Here is a 27,960-nt window from a genome sequence, read left to right as displayed (position 1 = left end):
TTCACTTACAATAACAAATTAAATTTCTAGGAAACAAAAGCTTGAACTGAACTGAAATGCAGGCTTTGTCAATCCATCCCCTAACAGACATATAGCACAATCCAGCTCTGTACTAACAACTTGAATTACAAAGATCAACAAAACATGGACATGGCTTCTTCTAGCCATGGAGACACTTCTCTACTGGGCTTAGAGATTCCTCCCATCCTTCTCCTTTCTCTTCCTTTCCCAAGGTGTCTGCTACAGAACCACTCCTCTACAGTGACTCAAACTCATGTGCTAAACACCACCCTCTCTCCACTTGTTCTCCTCTGCACTCTGAAGCGTGGAGAGGGACGCCCAACTGCCAAAGACATTACAGATTTGTTTTAGAATACCTGTTAAGTTTTTCCATTTTAATCAACGTTCCATAGTCCAAGAAGCAAGATATTAAAAGTGAGAATTAATGGGAGTTCTCAGGCTCCCACTCAAATGAGAACAGCTTCCCAAATAGCTTTGGAGACGTACTTTTTTTTTCCTTCACATAGACTGCTTAAGCTTCTAGAAAAAAATATTTCCTGCTGCAAGAAAGTTGGTTTTGGACATGAATCATTGTGCACTGCAAGAAACAATTAATGCTATTATCTACAGTTGCCTCTTTCTCATTATTCAAATACTTACCTCTGTTGTGGATTCTTCTGGAACACTGTGTTAAGATATGACAGCAAGCAACAATGAATTTACAGCCCATGATGTGGTACAGAGCACACCTGGTAGATTTCTTCAGACTTTTTCAGTTTTGTTTAGCTCGTGTGAGCATGGAAAAGTAAGCAGAGGCATCTAGGCTGACTTTTCCTATCAGATTTTCTCTTACTCTCTTATTCCCTTACACTGGCCATCAAAACTGAAGTGAGTTACCCAACACGTTCTCCACGATACCAGCTGCTCTGTGTCACCTCTGCAGTCACTAGCTGAATCTTGCAAGATGATGCAACAAGAACTGGACCTCACATAGAATCCAACACAGAAATATACCATTACGACTGCCCCAATTCATCTTCAAACCATGACATAGACCTCACCTTTCTACTCTGCCTGTGCATGGCCCAAAATAAATAAGAAGAGATGTACTCATGTAACAGCTAGAATCACATTTCTGAAGACAGATACTAAGTATGTTTCAAAGAACCCACCAGTGTGGGAAGAAATAAGTGCTGAAAACTGATACCAACAACTCTGGTAATGTGACTCATTTTTAGCCAGGATACTGCACATTATTTCTACACTCTTTTCTGCCCAGAACACAGGGAGGAACATTCACTCTCCAGGCAGAAAGAAGCCAAATATTAGAATGCACAGAGTGGACACAAATGCAAGCTGTATAAAAAACACACATAGAGGTAACTGAAGATCAAGTGCAGCTCTAATTTAATACTAAAATCTTTAGTCTTCTTCGACTCTGCAAAACTGTACTATTCTGGCAGTAGTAATGGAGCGTGGAAAGATGATGCAGCAAATACAGTTGTTAATATGCCCAACAACTCTATGAGAAAATTCATCGGAAGCTTTAGGAACTGCAAAGTAAATATGTCAAGAAGTCCTTTATTACCTTCCTAGATAACTAAGGATACTCATATTTTGACAAGCTTCAAGTTTATTAACAGATTGGAAACAAACAAAATTCTTAAGTAAAAACAACTTCAGCTAATGACCACGTTCTCACCTAAGACCGAAGATGCTTGGCATATATATTATCAGCAACTTTTATTTTCACTTGAAATGCTTCTCAAGAAACTAGCTATAGCTGAATATTTCACACTGTGAGAACAGAATTTCTTCAGTGGAGAAATGCTGAATATTTAGCTTGCAGAGAAAGCTTAAATGAAGGCAGGTACACTTCTGTTACATTTTGACTATGCATTTTGGTTTGAGGACATAAACATTCCATAGTGACATAGAGCTGGGTGGGCTCTGCAATGCCACAAAGATTACTTTTTTTCTTATTCCATGTACTTAACTGCTCCTTTCTGCTCCTCATCTGGGATAAAAATTTCTTCAAAGACTGGCCCTTAATGTGATTTCTAGAAACGTCATTTGGGAGCATGGATTAGGCATTCCAGTTCATGCATCACTTCCAAACACAAAACCTGATCTCCTTCAGTGCCAAACTCCCTGTGCTCAGCATAGCTGCTGCTAGACTACTTCCTTTCCAACATGGATTTTCTTACTTAGCAGAAAGTATTGCTTAAAAGTATTAAAGGAATTAGGATATAGAGTTACATACAAGCTTGAGTGGCAGAAATTTCCTGGAACTTTGTTGTTTTTAAGCAGAAATAGAATAATTTCCCCTTTGGTTCAGGAGATCTCTCTTCAGGAAGAAGATTCTCTGATGTTTTTCAGTTATGCCTCAACTTTTCCTTCACTCACTACCACTGGGATGAGCTTCAGGATGACACTAAGACGTTTAAGTTAACTGAATCAGATGGACACACTCCCTACTCATTTTATTACCCAAGTTTCCTCTACATGAAACTGGCAGCTTAATAAGCTTGCATTACCTGCTCCATGTGACATAGCACACTATTCCCCTCCCCTTTTCAATGTGAAGCATACTGCCTGAGAATATAAAACCATTGGTGTAATAATGTTTCAGTGACATTACTCATGTCACTGTTTGATTGCAAATCCTATTCTTGCCATAACAGACAGTGTTGATTGCTTCCTCACTTAAGGCCTTTTATAAACTGTTAGGCAATTGACTCCCCTGATTAAAAAGGAACACCTGCTAACCTGGAAACTGCACAGCTCAGAAAAGCAGCAGAGCTTTCTGATACATAAGCTTGGAATAAAAAAATAAAGAAAGAAAAGCTAATCAGAAGTTACTGACAAAGTTCTTGCTTTCATTTTTTGGGGAAAAAGGGCGTGTGAGAGAAAGAAGAGCTTTGGTTGGAGCCCTTCTCCCCTCCAAACAGTGAGATCAGCAAACCTTTCAACAAATAGTTGCTATCATGGAGTGGTCATCACGCAGAAGACTGGAAATGAGCTGCTCACCAAATCTGGAGAAGTCAGTATTGACTTTGCATATAAGAGACAATCAAAAAGTGTTATTTTTATCACTATTCTGCTAAGGAGGACAACACAGTATAGTAAATACAACACACATACGCACACTCTTGATAGACAGTAAGGAAGCTGATAACCTTTTTAAAAAGGAAACCCTCTCATTAGTAAGGCCTTACATTCTTAGACATAATTGGACATAATTCCTAGGGCACATATGATTTGAAAAGCAAAGTCCCAGGTGACCTAGTGACCACACTACACAGGAGGAGAAAGTGAAGCAACGCTTTCCTTTTCTTCTCTTCTTCCCTCCCTGATGCTGTATTTACTGAGGTCCTTCACCAGAAGGTGGTGGAACCATGGAACAGGCTCTCCAGGGCAGTGGGCATGGCCTCAAGCTGCCAGAGTTCAAGCAGCATTTAGACATTTCTCTCAGACATAGAATTTGAATTTTGGGTGGTTCTGTGTGGAGCCGGGGATTGGACTCCATGATCTTCGTGGGTCTCCTCCAACTCCAGATGTCCTGGGTTTCTCCAATTCTGAGATGTGCAGGGACAGTCTTCACAGTTAAAATTAGAAGGATGGCTTTCAAATCCTGCTGCTACTCTGGTGGCATTGCAAACCTTCAGAAAGAAGCTAATGTCATCATTTCCTGCAGCTATTTAGCAAGCATACTTACAGCTGAGAGCAGGCAAAGACCACATGATTTCTATTCAAAGCCTAGATTCACCCTGCTAACTTCAGCTCAGTCAACACAGAAAAGTATTAATGTTTGCAGCGGTCTTAAATAGGCCCATATTGTCTTCCTCCAAAACATCCAAGACTTGGCCATCTCTTACAGGCTCAAACCTACAGTACACAAGCCAGTTCTAGAGTAGAATTATTAGCCAGAGTTTGGCGTTGCTTCCTCCTCCTCATCAAGGCCACACACTGACTCAGAAACAGTTTCTGTTCAGACCGTCAAAGACTGGGCAGAGTTTGCTCGCATTTGCTTGTAAAAACATAATGCAGATAAACTTCAGCTAATCTTTAGGAGAACAGAGTGGCCTTCACCAAAACAGCTATCTGAAATATTCTTCTGGCCTGTGCAGATATGTAACGAACAACTCTGTACTTACAGTCAAGTGACTTATTTTTCTCATACTTTCCATTCCTGTACAAAGAGCAGCAACAAAGACAAGTTCAAATCCAAACAAGATAGAAACTACCAAATGGATCAATTATACTGACAGAAAACAAAGCTTTGTTGAATGTTTTCACTCACTTTCAGAAATAAATTTTCATCATGCTTAATTATTTTTTTCAGAATGATTTCCTGGGGGTCCCAGAAAGGAGAGCTGATGTTTTTGGACATGCAATTATATGGCATGAGAAACCTTGCTAGCTCTTTTGGTTAGTACAGACCATCACCTTGTGTCTCATTCTTTGCAAGCCACTTCTGGTACTTGTCTGCCTTGAACGTTAGAAACTAAGGCTCCTAATCTAACAACAAACAGGAGCAGCCACTGTTACAAAGGATGATGGCTTCTGCATTCTCCTCCACTCCACTCTGCCCAAAGCATGATTTTATTCAACAAACAAGTAAAGATTAGGCATCAAACATTGTTTGCCAAAGCCTGATGTCTTCCTGGAGGATTTTCCATTATTTCTCATTTACTGAACATGAACTGAGTAATTAGCATCATCTACACACTGGAGAAGTACAGGGTTTTTAATTAAATTAGCTACATTTTTTAAAGGTTCTTTTTTCATCCTCCTCAGATTCAGTTCTGGTGTAAAAAGAAACAGCAAGTAACTTGTATGAAGTTCTGCACGGGCCCCATTGTTACCAAACATGAATGCCTGGTTACCAGCAGCTTAGATTCATTCATTTTCTCTATCCCCTGGGTCCTGTAAAACCGGACAACACAAAATGCGCTGTCAGTTTGGCAGCTTGTGTCACATTTCTTCAGAAAGCAGACAGGTCATTTTTCTTGTATACCTGTACTTTTGTTAGGAGCTGCTACAGCTGCCTCCCCCTGAGATGCTGCAGTACAAACTCTCACCTCTCATCAGCTGGAGATGCAGCTCCTTCTGAAAATGCACTATAGTCCTTTATGCCATGCTCCAAGGATGCACCTTCAAAGTTAAAAGCAGCATATAGTTCTAAGGGAGATTAAAAGCAATAAGGAAAACAGCACTGAGTTTGGTTCCTATCTCCTTTCTCTTTGTTAAAGCCCTTTCTTGGTCCCTATTTATTTTTGCACAGACTCAATAGGCAGCAGTGGGGAACTCCCAGTCACTTCTTTGGAGTCCCACCCATACTTGCAGGGGGCAGGGATGGTGGGAAGAAAGAAAATAAGAAAAGCAAGCACTGTAAAAAGATTCTCAGTATTTACTTCAGCTCATTCTTCTCTGAGAGCATTCTGCGCTCACCATCCAGAAGTCAAAGAGCAAATTATTCCCTCCCTACCTCCTCCACTTAGTTTTTAGAAAGCAAGGAGGGCAAGGTTCTTTCCCCAACACACAGGGTTGGAGGGGGATTGGAAGAAATGACACTTTCCTTTCTCTGCCTTCCCAGCCCCCAGGCAGCTGCTGCTGTGGATATCCCCTCTGGGATGACGCTGCTCCGGACCCCGGCCTCCTTGCACAGCTGCATGGGGTCAGAGCCATGCGGTGACGGAGCCCTAGCAACACAGCAACAAAAAGCAGACAGCTCACCATCAGCTCATTTCCTGCTGAAATACTCCCTGATGTTTGGTGGTTTTTTTTTTTGCTTTGAGCCCTCTGGTGAGATGAGGCGGCATCACACTGCTAATCCACATGCTGTTCAAAAGGAGAAGGCTAGTGGGAGGATACAGGAGGTCCCCACATTTGGCTGCGGTGTTTGCAGCAGTTACAACCAGGGGAGGCATTTCTCTATGGTTTGATGGGGGAGTTTCAGCATGTGCTTGTTTTAGTAGACTGCAGCATCCAAGGCAAAAGGCTGTTAGAGGTACCGATGTCTTATTATGCACAGTTCTACTAAGTGAAGCAAAACCAATGCAAAGTCTTTAATCAGAATACTTGCAAAGAATACACTTTAAGTATAATCCGACAGCTAGAAACAACACACTATTAGGGAGCTCCAATCAAAATGCCTGCAAAGAACTGAGATTTTAAACAGCGGAGCTGGTTTTCCAAGGGGATACTTGTACCTCAAGATAAATTCACCAAAGATACAGAGTTAAAGAAACAGCTTTGAAGAGATTTGTTCTAAAATAGAGTGCCCAGTTTACATGAATTAGAGTATCCCTACATGAATCATAGAATGAATGAATCACAGAATGGCCTGGGTTGAAAAGCACCTCCAAGATCATCTAGTTTCAACCCCCCTGCTATGTGCAGGGTCGCCAGCCACCAGACCAGGCTGCCCAGAGCCACATCCAGCCTGGCCTTGAATGCCTCCAGGGATGGGGCATCCACAACCTCCTTGGGCAACCTGTTCCAGTGCATCACCACCCTCTGAGTGAAAAACTTCCTCCTAATATCTAACATAAACCTCCCCTGTCTCAGTTTAAAACCATTTTCCCTTGTCCTATCATTATCCACCCTCATAAAGAGCCATTCCCCCTCCTGTTTATACACTCCCTTCAAGTATTGGAAGGCCACAATGAGGTCTCCCCGGAGCCTCCTCTTTTCCAAGCTAAACAAGCCTACACGTATGCCTTCAGGCAATCCCTTCATTCTTCTGATCCAGGAAAGGAGCAGGTGCTCTGGATGTCACTGAGAGGTTGGGCAGATCCCTACCCATTACATCTCTACTACATGTCCCAGGAAAGACAAATCTCTGCGCATCTCCTGTGTCTTCTGTGTGTCCTCGAGAGCGGGAAATCTCACACAAAACACAGAGCTGTGCTCTTCAGAATAGCTGCGCTCACCCATGCAAAGGCAAACATCAATCTCAGAAAGGAATTTAGAGACTTCAGTTTGGTGGAAAGGGCAGATGGGATTTAGTCAATGAATTGATTGTTAGGACAGGATCTCAGCTTAATGTACAGCTTAAATAGCTCAAACAGCACAAAAGCAGCAACAAGGGCCCGGTTCACTTTTAACTTGAAACGTATGATACAGGTTACAAAAAACTATAAGCACGTACTTTGAAGCTCTATTTGTATAACTTCTCAGTGGAGCAAACAATACTCAAACCTTAGTGGAAGGAATTTCTGGTCTAATTTCTGCTCCTAATTTTGGAACAAAGAACCGATGTGCTCTAACAAATATGCAGGAAATAACAGCTAAAGACAGCAATTGCCTTATGACTGCATCAGCAATCTGCAAACAGAGATTGTGCATGTATTAAAACAAGAGATTTGTATCAGTTTGGGGTTGGGAGTGGCACACTGCTTTTGCCCAGTTAACTATGCCAATGCAACATACAGATGCAAGGCTCATCTGGCACTCATACTTCTTATGCTGCTAGCAAGGAACTGCTGAACTGGCTACTTCCTAGCGATTACAGTTATTTAAGTGGTTGTAAGATACTAAATCCTAACCTATCTGAAAGCACACAGCTTCCAGGAAATGGGCCAAGCCCATGCACTGGCAGCTAGGTGGTGCTAAGCCTGGGCTGGGTATCGGCCTGCTGCCACATACCATGGAGTCAGAGCAAGCCTTTAACCACATTCTCAGAGGGTTCAGATCCTCAGACCTCAACCGGGACGATGATCTTTAAATAAAAAATAAAAAAAAAAAAAAGAAAAAAAAGAAAGGAAGCACACTTGTATGCTGAGGCTCATTCAAGTGTTAGCCTTGAGTTTCTTCATGTTTTTAAGTGAACAAAGGACCAGATTGCACTGAGCACATCCTATGTGTGCTACGGATGGATAGAATGGACAGATAATATGCTACCAAGCCCTGATTAGTTACAGAAATAACATCCCAACCACAAGAACAAGCTATTTGGTTTCATTGCAGTTTCAAAAGAGGAGTGGGGATTTTCAGACTCTAGGCACGTATCTGCAGGGACTTCCTTGTGACACTAGTGGGTCAAAGATGGACCGATCCCATGGCAATCTCTCCTTTTAAAGTCTCCAACTTCCAGGCAGCTTCACTGAGGTTTTCTTCTACTCAGAACATCAAACCCGAGCACACAGGCAATGAACAGAGCCCAACAAGGCAGCCCGCAGCAGGCAGGAACAAGAGGCTTGACAAAAATCTGCACAGCTGGGGAAAAACTTATGAGCTCAGTCAGACAGCACTTGGTTAAACTGTAACTGTAACCAGATTTTGAATCTAACTCCTTCTAAAAGCTAGGGCAATAAAAAATCTTCCCTCTCCAAGCAGTTTGTTGATGATTTGCAATGTAAAGAAGCTTTGCCAGTCAGTTATACACAGTGTAACTTTAAAGCTACTAGATTTAAAACGATCCTTTCTCTGAATGCCACAAAACTCTTTCATGCAGCAGAACACATCTGTTACCAGCTACAAAATGAAAACCATACAGGAAAATACAACTACCTCTACACTGACCAGGTCTTGGGGGGGGGGGGGGGAGGGGGGAGAGGGGAGAGGTTTTTGTTTTTTTTTTTTCTGGCTTTTTAAATCAAACAGACTCATTTTCACTGTGTCAGAGAGAATGCTCCTCCCAGCCAGCAACATGCGCAAATGAAAGCAGCCTGCTCACAGCAAAGCCACTGAGGCTTTGGAGCACAAAACCGAGTGGTGCCATTGCAAGGATATACAGCCAACTGCATGAACGCATTTGCTCACCTGATTTTCCCATGATCACGTCGTGATATTATTTTTTTTTTTTCAGTTTCACCTGATTCCCGCTCTCTTGCCTGAATTCCTCAGCTCAGGCGAAGGGCTTTGTAATTTCAATGCAACTTCTTCACTCTGCCGCGACTGCTGCTGGAGAAACTCCGCTGAAATAACCCGTTACCGCCCCTTTCTCAGTGCTCAGGGAAGCCTGCCCATGCCTTATAAGGAATAGGGGCACTGCTTTTTTGCTTAAAAAGATTCTGTTTAGGGTCAGCAGCCATGCAGCCTCCACAGTAACCAAGCAGCTCGAAACCGCCGCATGTTTTTACATACCGATTTAGTTCCGTAATTGCAACTATTTCCTGATAAGAGTATGCTGTGAAAAAAACTGTGCTGCCAAATAGCTATGCTGCCACAGCAGGGATAACCCAGGGGGTTAATTCCTACAGCTACCTACGTGTTAAAGTTTTACTGAATTGCTGTATGTACAGTTAAAACAGACAAGTGATAAGATACTTGAACTGCATTTCACAAGTACAAAAGGGACTTTCTCCATAGTTAAAATGACCTGCAGAAGGTATTAGTAACATGCAGCATAGGATTCTTCAGGTTAAACCATCAGCACAGATCCTGTTTATTTCTGTGAAAAGAGTTTTGTGTGCGTGTACCTTACTTCAGTCTGTGAAGGCTGATTAGGCTGCCTTCATGTCATACCCAAATATCCCACGCTAACATGACAAAAATTAACTGGCACTTCAGCTGCTAGGCATGGACATGACAATTTGAACTTTTTAACTTCAAAAGTGTTGTACCTCTTCAAATAATACAGAGATCTCCACATTACTCAGTTACCTCCTACTTCCTTCTTTTCTTCATCACAAAAAATCATCTGGGCTTAATAATTCCCATTCTTTTTTACAATACTCTTCAAGGACCAAAGGTTGTACATGGTTTTGTGCCAAGTCCGCTGGCTCAGCCTCTCCCTTGGCACGCATACAGCTCTCCCCATGGGATGAGCTGCATATGCAGCAACCACTGAAGCTCCCTCATCTACTAACATGCCAGGAGGCATTAGAATTGTAGAACAGAATCATTCAGGTTGGAAAAGGCCACTAAGGCCATCTGGTTCAACCATTACCCCACCCCCCCCATGCCCACTGACCACATCTCTCAGTGCCACATTCACATGGCTCCCAAACACCTCCAGGGATGGTGACCCCCCCCCCCATCCCTGGGCAGCCTGTGCCTCTGCCTCACTGAGAAGACAGTTTTCCTAATATCCAACCTGAATCTCCTCTGGCACAACTTGAGGCCATTGCCTCTCATCTTAAAAGGAACAAGACTCCTATTAGGAATCCAGGCATCTTGTGCTCTTCCAGGCTGTGTACCAAAGCAGGGGACAGGGGATGAGAAGGACAAGTTTTAACTCTCCACAGCCAACCTCTGGAGGCTGAGTTCCATGAGAAGCAAAAAAGAAAAGGAATAAAACTGATTTGCTTCTAAAAAAGTACAAATAGCAGGAGCAGGTAAGGAGGACAATATTCCTTCACAACATACTACTCTTGAGATTGCTTCACTGGCAACGGTGCAACACATGCTGAGTTCGCATCGTTATCTGATAGCTGATCGGATCACTAAGAAGAAGAGCTGGGTAAGTGATCACCAGGTGGAGAGGAAACCACAGGGTGTGAGATCAGACAGCCTCACAACTGCATGACACTTCCCATAGCTGGTAGCAAGCCTGGGCAGGATGAAGAGGTCAGAGAAGGTGAAGATAAGAAACTCGTTCACTTCCTCTGCCGTGAGAGCTGGCAGTCACTGGCTGCACGGGGTGGAGAGCTGGATGAGGTTCTAACAGCGTTGTTCGTAATGAGGTGATAGCAGCTGTTTCATTTGTAGGACTTAGCAAACTGTGGGCCCACATGAACTGTAGCTTCTAAAAAAGCTCTCCAACATCTGAAATGCTGGGTAGTTCTATCTCTAGGATTTACATCAACACTCACTAATATCCTGTACCACTCCACAGCTTTGACAAACAGTAGAACAGAATTCAATTTTGCATAGCTGGGCGTTGCTGGTATTTAAAGTCTTCATTTCCTCATAGTTGACTGTTATATTTTATTCATGTTTTAGATCTTCATAATATTCAGCTAGTAGAAGCAATACCCCCTTATGACCTTGACTGCTGTTAACACAACTGCATAAAGATCTTCAAAAGTTGGCAGAGATGCCTGTGTGTGATTCTCATAGAATCACAGAATATCCTGAGGACCATCATACCCATAAGGACCATCATGTCCAACTTCTGGCTCCATATGGCACTATCCAAGAAGCAGACCTTACATCTGAGAGCGTTATCCACACACTTTGTGAATTCCAGCAGGACTGATGCCATAACCACTTCCTTGTGGAGCTTGTTATGGGGCCCAGCCAGGCTGCTGGCGAAGAACCTTTTCCTGGTATCCACTCTTTCAGATTTTCATATCTTGGAAAAGAGGGTGTCTCCAATCTGGAACAATCCAGGATTACCTAGAGGAAAAACTGATGCTTTTTCTGATCACAAAACACAGAAATCAAAATCACAGCCTGGAGGTGAAATGTGAAAATGATCAGTACAGATTAAGAGCAATGACTCATTAGAGACTAGAAAGCAGAGTAACTTCAGATACAAGAGGAAAAAAAAAAAAACAAGAAAGAAAAGGGAGTGAGGAGCAGAACTTTTTTAGCATTTTAATGTGAACTGGTGAAATTTTTTTCCAGACTAAAAAGTATTGCTGACCTTATCAGATGGCAATTTGGAGGAAGTCTGTAACTAAGAATACAATCAAGCATTTGGAAATAAAAACAATGATTAAATAAAAGCTACTGCTAGGGAAACTTGGAGACAAAATGTGGAAATACTGTAGTGCATAAGGGAGTGTAGCACAGGCACTGTGTTCTTTAGAGGCCTGGCACCCTCCTCAGCACAAGTACAAATCCCATCAGATCAAGGCAGTGAAATGCCCACTGCAACCTCAGAGAATTATAGAATTACAAATTGCTCTAACTTCAGGAAATAAAAACCACCACCACCACTTCAATCTGAGGAGAACACTCACCCAAAGTTGTTTTCAACTAGCTCCAAGAAGAAAAAAAAGAATGACATGGCACAACCTCTGTAAGAACTGTCACTTCCTACCTCAGGGGATGCTGAGGGTCCTTCACTGCAAACTACCATGCAGGAAGATGTAGAGCCATCGGAGCTCATCCTTGGGAAGGGAGATACAGAGGGGTCAAAGTGAAGAGGGGGGTGGAGATGGTACTCTAAGAGCATTTGGCACAAAAAAGTTCTAAGGACATTCAGAAGGAAGAGGGTATCTTGTCATTGCTACAAAATGTTCTAACTCCAAGGTTGAGGTCACAGTGCCCAAAGGATGTTTTATGGGCTTTTTGCTTCATCACTTTTGTGCTTTGAGCTGAATTAAACTGAACACGTTTTTAGGATAGTTGCTCTGTGCCTGTGATGAGGAAGGTCCACTGACATCCCAGGTGAGCTCAAATACACGTAGGAATCAGATGGTTAGGCCAGCTGCTGGCCTCCCATAACAAATATAGCCAGTCACTTGCGAATGAGATCACACAGTTATGATGGGTCCCGAAAATCTCAGTTTAAATGCTCAGAAGCAGATGAGAAAGCACGTACAATATTTCCTCATCTCTAAAAGGACAGAGCAAAAGTGAAAAAAAGATCAGAGAAGGGCAACAAAGGGCATGAAAGCTCCATACACAATGCCACCAAATTAGATTTCTTCAGCTAAGGGAAGAGATAATGAAAAGAGAAGTTACAGACGTCTATGAGATCAAGAACGTAGATGGGTACTGACTGTTGACTGTGTCCTCCACTACAAGGTAGGAGGATATTGAAAGGAGTATTAAGTAAATATAGATGTATATGGGATGCAACATAGAAGGTGCTTTGGACAGGAGTTCAACCACAGACAACAAAAGCCTACAAAGGTCTCACAGAATGGAAACAAACATGGATAAGAAAGTCACTGAAAATTACTGAATACACAGAAATCACATTTGGTTTAGGAAATCCCTGAGCTGAAAGTAGTTGAAAACTAGTACTATTACCAGAAGTTATCACCTTCAAGCAGGGGGAGCTGGAGCAGATTGCTCAGGACCATGGCAGGAAGCACATTTTCCCTGTGAGGGTGAGCAAGCATTGGCACAGGCTGCTCAGAGGCTGTGGAGTCTCCTCCTTGGAGACCTTCAGATGCTGCCTGGCCATGGGCCTGGGCACCCTGCTCTGGCTGATCCTCCTGGAGCAGGGCTGAGACCTGATGGATTTGCCAACTTCAGACAAGCTGTGATTCTGTTGTCTCCATGGACAGGAGACTCCACAATCTCTTTGTCAGTGTTTGATCATTCTCAATGAAAAAAAACAAGTGTTTTCTGATGTTCAGTATATACTTTTTTGTGCCCACTCTTCTTGTCCTACCAGCAAACATTGCTGAAAAGTGTTTTGTTCTCTCTCCTTCACTCCCTTCTTTTCAGGTATTTATACACAGTAAGATCCCTCTGATTCTTCTGTTCTCCCATCTGAACAGCTCCAGCTGCCTCACCTTCTCCTCCTGAAATGCTCCAGTCCCTTATCAGCTTATCCCTGCAAGATCAAGCAGCATCCCATACACCTCCCGTGTCAGCTGCCCCTACTTCCACCATACACTGATGTCTGAGCTCACGCTGAAGGTCTTGCATCTGTTCCTTCCTGTCACTCCTCCACCTCCTCCTCCCCAGCTGCTTTCCTTTACATCAGGCTCTTCAGTTTCCCTGCAGGAATTTCATTTCCTTATTAATGATCCATTCAGTTCCTCAAATATAAGTTCCTCAAATGTAAGTTCCAGCACTACCAAATCTTCACTCACCATGCAGCTACGGTTCAGTCCTTCTCCATAAAGATGCCCATCACCCACGTGGGGCTAGAGCTGCACCAGCAAGTGGTTAAGCACCGCAGAGCCAGATTTGCAGTGAGAAACCTGATGCTCATGCTACATGCTTCAGTGAGTTTCACCTTGAACTAAGCCTGGCTTGAGGCCGGTACACGGAAGAAACACCCAACAGCAGTTGTTGCAGGCTGGATAAAGCTCTGGAGTGGCTTCCTGGATAAATTTGATCCAAACCCAATCCATTTAGTGTCCAGCAAAGGTTCCATACTGGAAAGCGATGAGTGCCAGACTGGACCACCATCTAGTCCTACTTCCCCCAGCCTCCATCTGCTGCCAACTCTGTCTCCTTCTCCTAATGTCACCCCATTCATTCAGCAGAGCTCTAATGAGTTTCCAGCTGCACTGCTCCCTCATTACATGGCATCACTCCACAGCCCATTTTCCCAAGGCATTCCTGTGCTCTCCTTCCCTTGATTACAGGGACACAACTAAGACCAGGAAAAGCCAAGCTAACAACTCCAGAAGAGAAACCCAACACAAGCTGTACTCTCCCTCCATCTCTCTCTTTTATATTGACTCACATTCAAAGAATTTCAGGTGCCCATTACTGCTACTGCAAGCTGTTTTACAGTTGTAGTGTTGCAGGGATTCCAGATTCTGCTTTTTTTCTTTGAAAAGTTTGCTTTCCAGACCTCCTGCTTGCAAAGAAAACCCTGACAGTTTCACCTCTAAGAAACAGATGGCAATAAATTTATTTTTAAATACGGTAGGCATCCAGCTATTCCCAAGAAACCTCCTGAAGAGCAAATAAAAAATCAGTGGAAACTTCTTTCTTTCCTTCTCTTTTGTGAAATGGGACAACACTGCCACATAAGCAGTACCCTCCTTCCTTTTCTTCTACTATGCTTGTTATTTACTCATTTTAACATATTGATAATAATGCTTCATTTGAATAGTACTTACAGTTTTTTATTGCAAAATCATAACAATTACTAGCAGTAAGTTTGTGAGTAGATATCCTCAAGCAAGAAGAAAACGCCTCAAACCTTCGAGCTGGGCTGTGGCTGGAGGCTGTGCCACCACCCCTAGGCTGTACTACCACCCACCGGCTTCAGGCTGAATCAGCAGCAGCACTGACATCGCCTGCGCTCCGCTGCTGCAGCACAGCCTCCTTTCACCCAACTTCCCATTCCTCTCTGTATTTCTATCAGCCTGTGGATGCCAGCAGCTGGAGGCTTCTCATGCCTCATGTTCAGCTGCCGGCTAAACAGATCACCAGTTATGGAAGCATTATATTCAACCGCAGCCAAACCCAGCAGGAATTTTTGTTTTCCAGGAGTATGAGAAGTCCTTGGTAGCTGGCTCAAGAATGCATCTTTTCCCCCACAAAAAAAAAATGAAAATTTATAAGAGTCAATTTTTTTTTTTCCTTGAAAGTTAGCCTACAGACATTCACTATTTTCGGGCGTAAAGTTTTCTTCACAGATGTACTTATCTGGATTATCCTTCTAACTCTGGAAAGCATCTTCACACATGATCACTCTAAATCTCAAGATCAAAGTCTTTGGGAACAGTTCCTGTAAGTGACAGTATCCAAATTAAGTTTGCTGCTTACTTCTTAGCACTTAAACTACTTAAGACTGAAGGTTCTTGTCAGCAGAAGTAATGAACTGCTGTCAGCTCAGGTAACATCAGTGCAATCTAACGAATCTTCAAATCTTAAAATGCACTTTATCATTTGGCTGGGTAAATCAAACCTGTCTCTTTTCACGTCAGTTAGGCGTATCCTTCCATAATTTCCCTAGTTTTTATGGCACCTGTAGTATACTAGCATTTGGAAAACATTGTGGGTCCAAAGGTAACAAATTACAAATATCAGCCCATGTGCCTGTTTCAGACATAGCTTATCAGTTAAGTACATATTTAGCTAAGACAGTTCATGTTTTTCTCCAAGAGCTTGGAAAAATAAGATCTAAGATCGAGTCCACCCTTCCTATCATGTAAATACAGCTTTTATTATATATAAACATGTATCTTGCATTATGCAAATATAATCCTTTTTTTTTTGTTTTTCTTTTGCTATTCCCACATGGTGAGACTCAGTGGGAACAAGGAGACAGCCATGGTAGCACTTATCAGCCCACTCGGGCAGAGCCAGCATGTGGTTCTAGTTAGTATTATGAGAACTCCTTAACTTTATAAACTTTCTGAACTATGGTCAAGATCAACTTGTTATAAGAACATTCATATATCTGGCTGTAGCCTTACATCATTACAGAACATACATGGGCATGTCTTTTCATTAGATTTCACTCAGAAGGACTGATTAGACTTCATTATTTAGGCATTAGCTCAAGCATACAGTAATTCTTGGAAATGCAACTGTTGTTACAGGGGAACATCTGAACAGTTTAATGCTTAGACACTGACAAAAGGACGGACGGTGTGGGAATAGAAGGGCTGGGCTCCTCTTCAAATAGTTAAATTCCTGTGATACAGAATTATATGTTTTAGACTCACTCTGTTTAATTTCAGGTAATACTTTTGTATTAAAACTACTTTTGGAGCCTAATGATTTTGACCTCACAATCTTAAAAACTTTTAGGAAACGTCACCTCAGATACTCATTCAGAATCTGGTCTCTGCTGCTGCTGGGAGATGAGACCATATGTTTTTGAAAGCTGTATCTATTAACCCTCACTGCACAACTACTTACCTTTTTCTTTGCTTGCAACGTAAAACCAACAAGCATGATGTTGTTTCTCTGATGTATGTCATATTCCTCTGAATTTTGTATATTTGCAGTGAGTTCTTACAGCAATAAAACAGTAGTAAAATTGGTTTTCAACAGGAACATAGAAATTAAAGATTAACATCTGCTAGATGTTACATGAAGCTGTAGAAAAGGTTCTCAGAAGTAACCGTGCAGTTCAATACTGTTAGGTGAAATGCAATACATCAGGAGTTACATAAGCCACTCGTTTATTGACAATTTACTCACATTCCAGGCAGCACAGACAGTCCCAGTCACTGCACAGAGGTGTGAAAGGGAATAGCATCAGGTCAGGTGAGGCGTCCAATACAGGCTCAGTCCAAAGATGGCCCTGCCTCAACTTACATTCCTTTTCTTTCTGATGGTAGATTATATATATCATGCCCACTTGGTTACACATCACATGATAACATGTTGCAATAATCAGAAACTGTGGTCACAGTGACCTGATGACCATCAGTAGGCACAGGATGTTCACATCATGAACTTGGACTACACTGCCCAAGCCAAGTCACGTCCTTGACTCCTCACCAATCTTCCCAGTCCTCCTCTTGCCACCCCTGCACATCCTCAGGTGGTGCAATTCTCCACACCGACTGCAGGGACCAAGTACTTTCATCCCAGTATGTTTAAATAAAAAAAAAAAAAAAAAAAACAACCAAAAATAACTGCTTTGTGGTAGTTATTTACATTTGCAGCAGCCCTGATTTGTTAAAATAGATGTAGTATAAAAGTATGTTTCCTATTATTATTATTTTTTTTTTTAAAAAGACAAAAAAAAAAAGCCCCAAACTCTAACACAGAAGTATTTTTAAGCTCCTTCCTTATTATAAACTGAAAATGTACACTGTTTTTGGAAGACTTTTCAAATAATATACCCAAAAAGAGTTTACCTGAAAATGCTGCCTGTAGGAAGACAATGAGAATCAGAATGGCAATGTGCCACTAATAATACTCAGAAATGCAGCTATTTTGAGGCTGTCATTTCTTTTGTTCACTTGGCTTGTTCTAGTCTGGCTGATTCATACCAACTCCAAAACCAAAATGGTCAATAAGGTGCTTCATTAGGGCACGGAAAATAATCTTCAGTCTTGAAGAGGACAGGAGGCTCATAGGCAGTCTGCTGTCGTGAGGAAGATGATTTCTGCAAATCAGATAAAGTTCATTTTTTGCTTTTGTAAAAAATCAAGTTTCAGAAAACCTGCAGAACTGAAGTGGAAAACAAAAGGAGTTTTAAAGCCATATTCCCTCACTCAGGTGAACTTTACATTGCAGCTCAGATGGATCTCACTTATTCTTTGTGTTACTTTGACTTTTGCCCTTTCATCACCTAAATAAACTCAGTCTTGAAAAGTGCAAAACATGCCAGCCTTTGCAGGAGCCAAAGGGGAAACAGTCAAGTCATAGTAAAATTCTTCCTTTTGCTCCACAAACTTTTACCTTTCCTGCTCCAGCCTTCTGAGTTCTTCTCAGCTGCTTCCTTCAAATTAGCCTTAGCCTGTATTATCACTTATTTGCTTAAAACAGTCCTCTTTTGAAATCAAACCTAGCAGATGTTTCTTTCAGGTTTGCTGCTCCTGCTGAGCTTCTGCATCAAGCATATGTTACACTATACATACTATGAACTGTGGTTAAAATAATACGGTAGTGAACTGGGAAAGAGTTGTTATGCTGCTTTTCAGGAAAAGTGTACACATTCATCTTCAATACTGTCTATGTATCACATACTTATTATAATTATGCGTTGTGTACTAAAACTGCTCAAGTAGACAACAGCAAGGACCACTACTGACTGTTCTGTCAGCCTTCTTGTATGTAAATAACGCTGCATGGCAACACAGAGCCAGGGTATATTTTCAACACATGGCCTTAAAGAAAAGGCTTAAAATCATGTTTTGATTAATTAAAAACTTTTATGAAATAAAAAAAGAAAAAACTTTTATGAAACTTCCCATGACAAAATCTGATAAACAGTTTTGCAGAGCTCTCAGTCAGTTTGCATGTGAAGTTTTTCAGCTACTTTTTTGCCTGTCTGGAGCAAAGAGATGAAGAGTCTTCATCCGTGATAAAGAGTTAACAGTAGCATACTTGAAGCTTAAGAGTACACCCACAAAACAGATGAATGACTTTCCACCCTATTTATTGCTGAAAAACTGCTGACAAAATGTTCCCATGCAACACGAAAAAGCATTTTATTGGAACTATCAAACTTTTAAATTGAAAACTTTACAGAAAATCCTGTTGAATATTTTTCAAGGGTGAAGTTAAAGCTATGACGCTCCTATCCACAGCTGCCAGAGTTGTTGTTTGCTTTTTTAATTAGCCCATACATAGCAGTTGTGATGCTATTTGCTTTGCGTGTTGTTCATTTATTTTCTTATTTATTTTAGAAAGAAGGGGCATCACTGAATTTAAACACCGAAGAAAATGAGGGACCTGGAAGTTAATGACTAGCAGCAAATAGTGCTCCCGAACCAAGTCTTACCAAGACAATATTCTTTTCAGGTTTTTTTGTTTGGTTGGTTTTTTGCTGCCACACATAGTTACAATACGTAGCAAATAATAAATAATACTTCAGCAACCACATCTTCCTCTCCCACTCCACAAACTGACTTTATTTCAGCATTCTCACTAATACGAGATGGAGACCTGAGCTAGAATGGGATGCACATAGGAAAGGATAAAGGAAAGACTGGGTGCTGACAAGATGCAGAGAGACACGCTTAAATGTGGTATATGGTACATTATAGCAGATGATGACAAGAAGTATGAGATGTGAGGCCAGAAGCTTTTGGTGTTTTTTTTTTTTTAAATTCAAAGGTTATTTTAAAAAGTAGTGCACAGTGTCAGCTGTTAAAGGCTTGGTATGGCATCACCTTGAAACATTCTACAGAGGGTACTTCATGTCTTCTGCAGAAAAACAGACTGCATGTAGTCATGAGGGAAGGTAGAAAAAAATGCACATCCCTTTCAGACAGTTTGACAAGATGCTAACACCATTACCAAATTGTGTGGACTGTGGATAAATACAACCTTTATAATAAGTATATTGTGTAGCACAGTTTTTACTTCCTATTCTGCTAAAAATTTGGCAGTAACTGCATTAATGCATCATATTGCTTCAACAGTGTTATCTGTGTAGGCTCTTCCTACCTGCTTTGCATACTGTCAGAGATCAGGGATGCTTCAATATGGGCTTGCTCATTACATGTTCCTATTGGGTCCTTCAGGTTCCCTTCTTCATATATTCAAACTTAGTCTGAAGCATAACTCAAAACTTGTCAGTTCACTTTCCAGAACTTGTGAGGGCTTTTTTTTTTGTTGATGTTGTTTCAGATAAACCTGAGAACTTTGCAAATGTATTAATAAAGTACACGAGTTTGATGTTGAAATTCATTTATATGTGTAACAAACTTACCGTTTATTGTTCTAGTTTGTACCAGTGTCTACTGGTAAGCAGAGAGAACTAAAGCTTACTTACATTACGGAAGGACGGCATGCTGATCGTGTGCAAGATTTTCTTGAATGTGCTTGGAAAAGCTCCAAGGTCTGTTTCTGCCTTTACAACCCGTTCTTCCATTCCAGCCACGAGGTTTGCAATCATCTTCACAAAAGCCTACATGAGGAGAAGAAAGAAGAACAAAGCAGCACAACATTTTCACTAATTCACGTTAAAACAGGATTTGTATTACAAAAAAGCAGTGAAACAAAGTATTGCTAATGAAAAAGCAGAAAACCACTGATACTCTATTTCCCTTTCATCTGCAAGTCCAATTTATTGCCACAAATCATTCATGAGATACTCAGACTGCAAAAACAGGTCACATCTAATGAAACAATTAGCCTGACCCTTCCTATCTACTTTTCAAGAAATTAATTTAGATTTCATAGAATTATAGAATGACCTAGGTTGAAAAGGACCGCAATGATCACCCAGGTTCAAGCCCCCTGCTATGTGCAGGGTCACCAACCACCAGAGCAGGCTGCCCAGAGCCACATGCAGCCTGGCCTTGAATGCCTCCAGGGATGGGGCATCCACAACATCCTTGGGCAGTTTCTTAGAATTTAGATACCTATATGTTTTTCTATAGAAAGTGGGATCAAGAAGGTGAATCACTTGGAGCGTTGAAGCTTTACCAGAAATTGACACTTCTCTCATTTCGTTAGTCTCAGGATAGTTCTCACAGTGACTGAAAGATGCTATAAAAAAAAAAAAAAAGAAGAAAAAGCAATACTATTGGCTTTCTGAAAATAGAAGGATAGCTGCCTTGCTTCAAGCAGTCCATTTGAAAACCAAAAGACGTTTTGTTCTAGAATGTCAGAAACTGTTCAGCAGTTGCATTCTTTTCATTATCCCCAAGCACTGAATCTGGAGCAGATATGAAAAAGAAGCGAACCCACTGCACATTCATGCATGCACACACCATTATATCAATGACTGACACAGAGGGGGACCTTCTGAGTCTGGGAACACAGCCAGAGGATGCCAAACACGTACCTCCAGCTTGTCAATCCTCCTGTATATCTGCCTCATCTCGGTAGCTTTGGTGTAAATTTCAGGTATGCTCTCATTGACAACTTGGGATGAATCACTTCGAATCTATAGAGGGTGAGTTGATGGGATTATACATAAATCGATGAATAGAGCAAAGCGTTAAATACTAGATTTCATTTATAAAACTACAACTGTGCTCCCACTGAGCGGATTAAAACAAACGGATTAAAAATACTAGGGGAAAAAAAAACAAACCATCGCCAAGTTAAAAGCAGCAAGTTGGACAAGAGATCGGCGCCTCCCACGTACCATGTCGAGCATCCCCACAAACTCGTCTACTCTCGTCAGCAGCTCTTCCAGGCTCTTCTCTAAGCTTTCCACCTGCAAAACGCATTTAAATGCTTTCGGGGTGCACAACCTCAAGCGCGGGCAGCAAGCGAACGGCAGCGCGCCGAGCACAAAGCAGGGGCACCCCGCCCGCCCACCTGCTCGCTGAAGGCGCTACGCTCGACCAGCAGGTACGCGCTATAGGCGGCGGCGGTTGCGCTGAGCGACGCGTCCAGCGCGTCCCCTTCCTCGTCCTCCTGCCCGCCCAGCCCGGAGGCGTTGCTGTGGCTCTGCGAGACGTTCCCACTGTCCCCGCCGGAGCAGACCCCCGCCGCCTCGGCCCCTGTCCCCGCAGCCGCCATACCGCCGCCCGGCCGCCCGTCAGGCGACGCCTCCATCACGTGAGCTGCCGCCGGCGCATGCGCGGTGTCCCCGCCTCGCGCCCCGCCCCGTGGCCGCCGGGGGTGGCCCCGCTGCTTACGGAACCACAGGGCTTTGCGGCCCCGCTCCCTCTGGAGGCTCCTGCTAGCGAGAGCTAACCTGCACGGAGATCATCGATATCCACACACAGGACTTGCGTTTGTAGGATGGTGCATGCAAAAACAGAAGCGGGGGGTTTGAGGCTGTTTGGTTGTTTTCTTTTTTCTAGTTGATGCAAATGAAGACAATGTTTGCAATTCTGTCACTGCTCCGCCCCTGTGACGCCCCGCCACTCCTCTCCACTAAGCTGCATTTCCCACCTCAGCACTGTCTCCCCCTCCGCATGCAGAACCAGATTTGGGTATTTTCTAACAGCGCATGAGCTGGAGAGACACCCAGCCTCCTCCCAGCAGAGCTGCCGCACCTCACCATGAGAAAGGTGCCTTAAGCTTTTCCTGAGGAGACAGAACCAGGTGAAGGCCTGAAGGAAGACTGGAGTCTCAAAGAAAGCCTTGCTACAAAGAGCAGAGCCCCCACGGGGATCAATGCAACAGTACCATTCATAAGGCAGGACGGGAAGATACGGGAAGAAACATTGGTGCTTTTGGTTTTCACTGCACGGTTGCAGCAAGAGGCAACCCTGAAATGGTAATCTGAAGTTGTCAAAAACGTACCCAAAAAACATACCTCGTTTCACCAAGGAAGTGTGATACTCCTACAGAAGTACTGTACTCCTGCCCTTCAGGATAAGGGAAAGGATATAGCACAGAAGTAAGCTTAGTGCACATTTTATTGCAGATAGGTCACAATTTCATCAGTTAAATAAGGCAAAATGAGTAACCCTCAGCCAGGCAAAACAACTTATTTAAAGAAGGTGTAACAAAACCCTCCTGATAAGATGGTGTGACTGACTGAAGCGTATCCAGCTATTCAGTTTTTTACTGCACCAATATAATCACTTTTTTCTTTTAATGAAAACCTTTGGTAAAGTACAAACATGTATTTAAGACATAGGATCAATGTGCTATTCTTACTGTGCTGGGAAAAATAAGTATAGCTCTATAACTGCTGTGACACCTAGAAAAGGTTTAATTAAAGAGTTTTAAAATAAACTTTTAAAGCAAATCTAAAAGAAACATACTAAGTTCAATGTCCCAAACATACTTAACAATGAGCAGAAGACTGGTTGTTCCACAGGCATTCTAAATTAGCAATAATCAATTAGTCCACATATCCTTTGTCCAGTCATTACATATTCCAAAATGGAATGTAATTTTTTTTTTCAAACCAAGACTTCTGAATTTTCATATTCATACAATATTTAAGAAATGTCTATTTCACCATATAAAAAAACCTTTAATGTACTACAAAGTTAAAAACAAAAAGAAAAAGACAAGCTAAAAGTAGAAAAATACATTGTAAAACATTTATATTTTGCTCCTTACACTGATTGAGATGTAACAAAATACTTTAGATTTGATCATTTTAACAAATTCACGGCATTTCAGATGTGAGCAGTTATCCACTCAGCAGTCACTGGTTACCCCTTAACTAGCATCCAGTAGGGATGTCTGGCCACCGCCAACATCCAGCATATTGTAAGTTTCTAGAAATCAAGTGTAGACATAAAGCTTTATGATTACTAGAAGAGTTCAAAAACAATAGAACTATTCTAAGTTAGGTTTGAAAGACAGTCAGCATCCCTCCTTGGTATAGCAATTGGCCAAATTTTGGTAAGAAAGGACCTCCAGGATTTAGGCTGTATACAGCAAGAACCTATCTTGGTGGGGAAGGAAACAGTCCTAGCACTCTTCCATTTCTTTTCACCTTCTTGCGTGTAATGTATCCCTAGAATTCACATGAACTTGATACTGAAAAAGAGATGGTGAGAAAATTTGAAAAAGAGGTATTATCTAATAAATATCAAAAATAATACATTTGACACATAATGAACAGTTTTAAGCTCTCATTGTCATGATTTTGTTTTCCCACATAGTATAAATCTGTGTTGCAGGCAGATCTGCCTCTGACCAGCAGGTGGTGCTGATCCCAAAGCAATAACATCACCCTCTAACCTCCTCTCCCTACACTTTAAAAAACACATACATTTTTTCATTTGGGAAATGCATTTGCAGCATCTCCCTACCGTTGTTACCACTACGGCAGAAAACTACTTTTACAGAGCTTGTCTGGTTTAGACATAACACTGCAAATGTGGTATAAACAAATTAGCAGAAGGTCTGTATGTAATGCTATTGAGAAGAGCTCTTTTAAAACTCATATCAGAGGAAAAACAGATTCCACTTCAAATAGACATTTGTTATTACTATTAAAACCTAACTCATATACATGCGTGTATAAATACATCCACCCATGCATTCAAACCCAAGCATGTAGCACTGCCAGTGGTAGCTTGTAAAACTGCTTAGATTTATACAAACTACAACTAATCTGCCCTCTTACTTAAGGACTGAGATATAAACCAGCTTTCACACTCTGGCATTCTCCTGATCAATTTTGCAGTGCATGGCAGTCTTCTGTCTAACTCCAAATGCCATGTTTCCTAGACAGCAAAAATATTCTGCACCTGTGAGGTCTATGAGAATATCAGCTCTGTTTTGTGCATAACAAGTTTTAAGAGTCAATTGTCCCCATTGGCACTTAAGACTGAAAAGAGTTGCAGCAATTGCTACTAAAGCGTAATAACTGTGCCATCCTCCTCAATTCCTCCTCGGGGAATGACCAGACTGTGTCTGGGATCAGTTTTTAAGGAACTGAGTAATTTGTGGATGCTGCCATTGCTTTCTCGGCCAGAGTTGTTGTTGAGCACCAGGTCCCTTTGAAGTCTGTGGCTAAGGCTGCTGCCATTGATTCTAGAGAGGCTACTGGAAGTAAGGCTGTGCAGTTTGGGAATGTGCTGCGGCTCCAGACTGCCCTCGATGACAATGTCAGCCTCTTCGTCACTCTCCATTTCATCAGGGTGGAAGTTCTGCAGTACGTGAGATGTAGGCAAGCTGTGGTGACTAGCGGTGCTGTCTGTAGACTGCCCAGAGCTACCAGACATCCTACTGCTCCGAATAATATTGTTCCTCTGGTTCGCTGGCTTGACCGTGATAATAAGGTTATGGCTGTTAGCAATCATCATGTCTGTGACTTGGTCGAGAGTCTTTCCTGCTACTTCAATGCCGTTAACTTCCAGGACTTCATCGTTTACAGCCAACAAGCCTGTGCTCTCTGCTAAGCCCCCAGGAACCATACGAGAGATGAAGATACCAGGTACTTTTTCCAGTCCGTGAGGAGTAACCCTTACGCTGGTGCCATCGCGTATGTAAAATCCTAAAGGTTTCTCACACCCGTGTCGATACAGCCTCACTCTCCTGTGTGTTTCAGGAAGAATGTCCACATCGATTATGGAAGACACAGGCCTAAAATCGTGAGGCATGCCAATATTAATGTGAGGACGCCGGCGGAGGTTGTCGTTACGGAGTGTCACCAGAGCCTTCTTCTTCCTTGACAACGTGTTGGTCCCAAAATTACTGTAGTCCACTTCATCTGAAAGATAAAACGTACCACTGTATCAAACAGAATGATTCAAACTGCAGGGAGTTTTCCCTCCTAACTCTGGTTCACTGAAGCTGTACTCCCAATAATACGGAAGAAGTCAAATTCTTCTGCTTACCCTCACCTTTGTTTCAGTTTAAGTCCATTGACACATCATTCAGAATGAATTAGCTGTTTCCAATGCCTTATCCATATTTCTTCCACATTTTGAGGAAGGAGACTTCTGATTTCATACTCTTGCATGGAATGCAATTACTTGCAGCTGCAAGCCTGATACACCTTCTTATATGACACTGTATTTTCAGAGTTAGATAGTAATTTTATACATATATGTCACATGGAGAAAAATGTGTATACAATTCCTAATACAAAAGCCTGAATGAAAGAATACTTTAATATCCGTCACAGCATTAACTGATAGCAGACCTCAAGCACAAACACAAAAGCAGGGTATGAGAGAGTTAGCTGGATATGTATTTTTAGCCTAGCCACTTTCACTGAGGGATTTATGTTAATACACACCTATCAACGCTGCACTCTTCTCTTTGGAATATTTTAATTTCTGAAGAATTTGACAGCCACAGGAAGTGCTAAAGTGTTAAATTTAAAACAGAAAAAAGAAAAATTGTGGAAGTAAGGTGCCAAGCAGAATAGAAGAGGGGAGAGAGAAAGTGCCCTGTTGCATAGTCCATATGCTGAGGAGCACAGAACAGATGCGGGCTTGCACAAACCCTCCCACTCTTGAGAAAAATCCAGAGGAAAGCAGCCTTTGTCAGATCTACTGCAGAAATTAAAATACTTTGGTCTCTGTCAATGTATTCAATGCACTTCCAGGGCATGTGCAAAGTGATCTTCTTTAAACCAGCTGAACAATACATAAATGCCCACTGTCACGTTATTCCATGTAAGAAACTCATTTTGTGCTTTGCAAAAAATACCTAAATATTCATGAATTACCTAGTGTAAAAAAAATGTGCTACTGCAGTTCACATTAGACATACTGTGCATATTTTGAACATGAAGCACAATACTAGCTAGAAAAGCATTTCACCAGGGGTTTAAACATGCTAACACTATTCAGATAAAAACTAACAGGCTTTCAGTTTACTGTTGAAGACAAGCAGTAAAATACAGAAATACAATTTGTTTACAGAAGTGTGGTGAAGCTTTTGCTCATATAAATTAATCCTGCATAACAACACTTGAGAAAGTAAAATAATATCTCTAGATAACAAAGGTTGGAAAAAGCACGCTACCGAGGCAAACTTTACCCCAGACTTTCATTTTAAGATGGTAAAGTTAAAATTACATTACATGCAAGTTTTTGTTTGAAACTGCCTCTTGTACCACGCAAAAACTAAACTCAAACCAAAAGCTGTATGTCATTAAGACTCAGAAAATCAGTCTGGTGACTGCAGTTCATTGCACTGCAGGTAAAATTAAACATGCCCCAGTCATCCCCCTCTCTGCTGACAACACCCAGGTAGCTGTTCCCTGCACCTCTGTATATGATTATTAAGACTGAATGAGTAAGACTGGCCTGCAAGCATTTTACCAGATCAGATGATTTCCTGACAGGAGTTTTCTTCTCCTTAAAATAACAAGAACAATCTAGAGTTAATTCTCACAACATTCAAGCTTGTCATAATTGAGTATTAATGTCCTAGGTAAACTAAAGAAGCACAATGGTCCATCTGACACGTACAGGTGGGACATGTCTGAAGTTGCTTCTTTTGGCTGAACAATGAAGGCAATGACGAAAAAAAGTCCTTATTTTGCTTTTATGACCTCCTCACCTGCGCTGAGCCCACTAATCTGTCTCCCTAGATGACTGCCAGCATTCCTGACCTTTGGGCAACTTCCAAATAACCACCACCACTAATAATAAAGAGCCCAGTTTGCCACAAAAATGCTAATTCTCCTCCAAACCATGAACCATGAGGCAGGAGGAGAGATTAGAAGTTACGTTATACTGGATTATTGACCACTTTTTAAATTCAAGTATTCCAGGGCTGGAAAAGGTTAAAAAATGAAATCAGTGCACTGTTGACTGGATCTGTTTTTAAGACAGCATCAGGCATCAGTTTTTGATTCTGATTCTCCATGGGATCACTTCTGAGAAAGATGAAGACCCAACTTTAAAAGGTGAAACTGTTAAAATCTATTGCAGGATGGAGAAAGGGAGTTAATTTGGAGTGCTTTTAAGGAAAAAACATACAAAAGTAACACACAATTAACTATTTTCTGGAAGAAATTCAAGTACAAAATATACATTCCTTGACAATACAGGGATTATCGCATTGCTTGTATTCAAGACGACCTGCTAGAACAAAACAGGTTGTCATGTTATTCCAAGCTTCTACTTTTTCAGCAGGAATAAAGCCAAGTATCCATACTGAAGTTTAACAGCAGTTGTTGCTGGGGCAACAGAAAGTCAATCTCAAGAAAAATTTCCTTCCTCACCAGAACTGGGAGAAGTCAGCCAAATATCACCACCTTTCAGCAGCTACAGGGTGGTCAAACAGTGACCTGTTACCTCTTTCCAGTTATGCACTGTTCAGGTGGTATGTGTCAGACCAAAATGAAAACTACCTATCGCTGCATAATTTACAACAACACGCTTTGAATGAAGGTCAGTTACTAGGTTTTCAATTTCTTCACCATGCAGGATTCCAAGCAAGAATGCCCTTCTA

At 41.8% G+C, this 27,960-nt stretch overlaps 3 protein-coding genes across 5 annotated transcripts in view; all 3 read right to left on the bottom strand.

The window, feature by feature from the left end:
* The window catches only part of GLIPR2 (GLI pathogenesis related 2), a 33,141-nt gene extending 16,277 nt beyond the window's left edge, over nucleotides 1–16,864 (bottom strand). Inside the window, exon 1 of one of the 3 annotated variants that reach the window (XM_048939423.1) lies at nucleotides 16,693–16,864. In XM_048939423.1, coding sequence (XP_048795380.1) covers nucleotides 16,693–16,864 — 172 coding nt within the window. Of the gene's footprint in view, nucleotides 1–5,084; nucleotides 5,247–8,769; nucleotides 9,166–16,692 lie in introns of those variants that run through there. The other 2 variants (XM_048939425.1, XM_048939426.1) reach the window with 2 other exon arrangements.
* BLOC1S4 (biogenesis of lysosomal organelles complex 1 subunit 4) lies at nucleotides 16,657–21,693 on the bottom strand. Its single transcript, XM_048939422.1, has 5 exons — nucleotides 21,445–21,693; nucleotides 21,269–21,340; nucleotides 20,963–21,064; nucleotides 19,946–20,080; nucleotides 16,657–17,608 (listed from the first exon to the last, which is right to left on the bottom strand). Exons 1-5 carry the CDS (start codon nucleotides 21,682–21,684, stop codon nucleotides 17,513–17,515), a joined length of 645 nt encoding a protein of 214 aa, XP_048795379.1. The 5' UTR covers nucleotides 21,685–21,693; the 3' UTR covers nucleotides 16,657–17,512.
* Nucleotides 21,694–22,487: 794 nt separating this feature from the next.
* Nucleotides 22,488–27,960, bottom strand: part of PARD6G (par-6 family cell polarity regulator gamma) — a 56,861-nt gene continuing 51,388 nt past the window's right edge. Inside the window, exon 3 of the mRNA XM_048939828.1 lies at nucleotides 22,488–25,258. Within this exon, the coding sequence (XP_048795785.1) occupies nucleotides 24,399–25,258 (860 nt within the window). The 3' untranslated portion in view covers nucleotides 22,488–24,398. The remainder of the gene's footprint in view (nucleotides 25,259–27,960) is intronic.

Source organism: Lagopus muta, chromosome 3 (genome assembly GCF_023343835.1).
Source record: "Lagopus muta isolate bLagMut1 chromosome 3, bLagMut1 primary, whole genome shotgun sequence".
NCBI lineage: Eukaryota > Metazoa > Chordata > Aves > Galliformes > Phasianidae > Lagopus > Lagopus muta.
The sequence above is the reverse complement of the archived record's forward strand: the minus strand, read 5'-3'. Positions and strand labels throughout refer to the sequence as shown.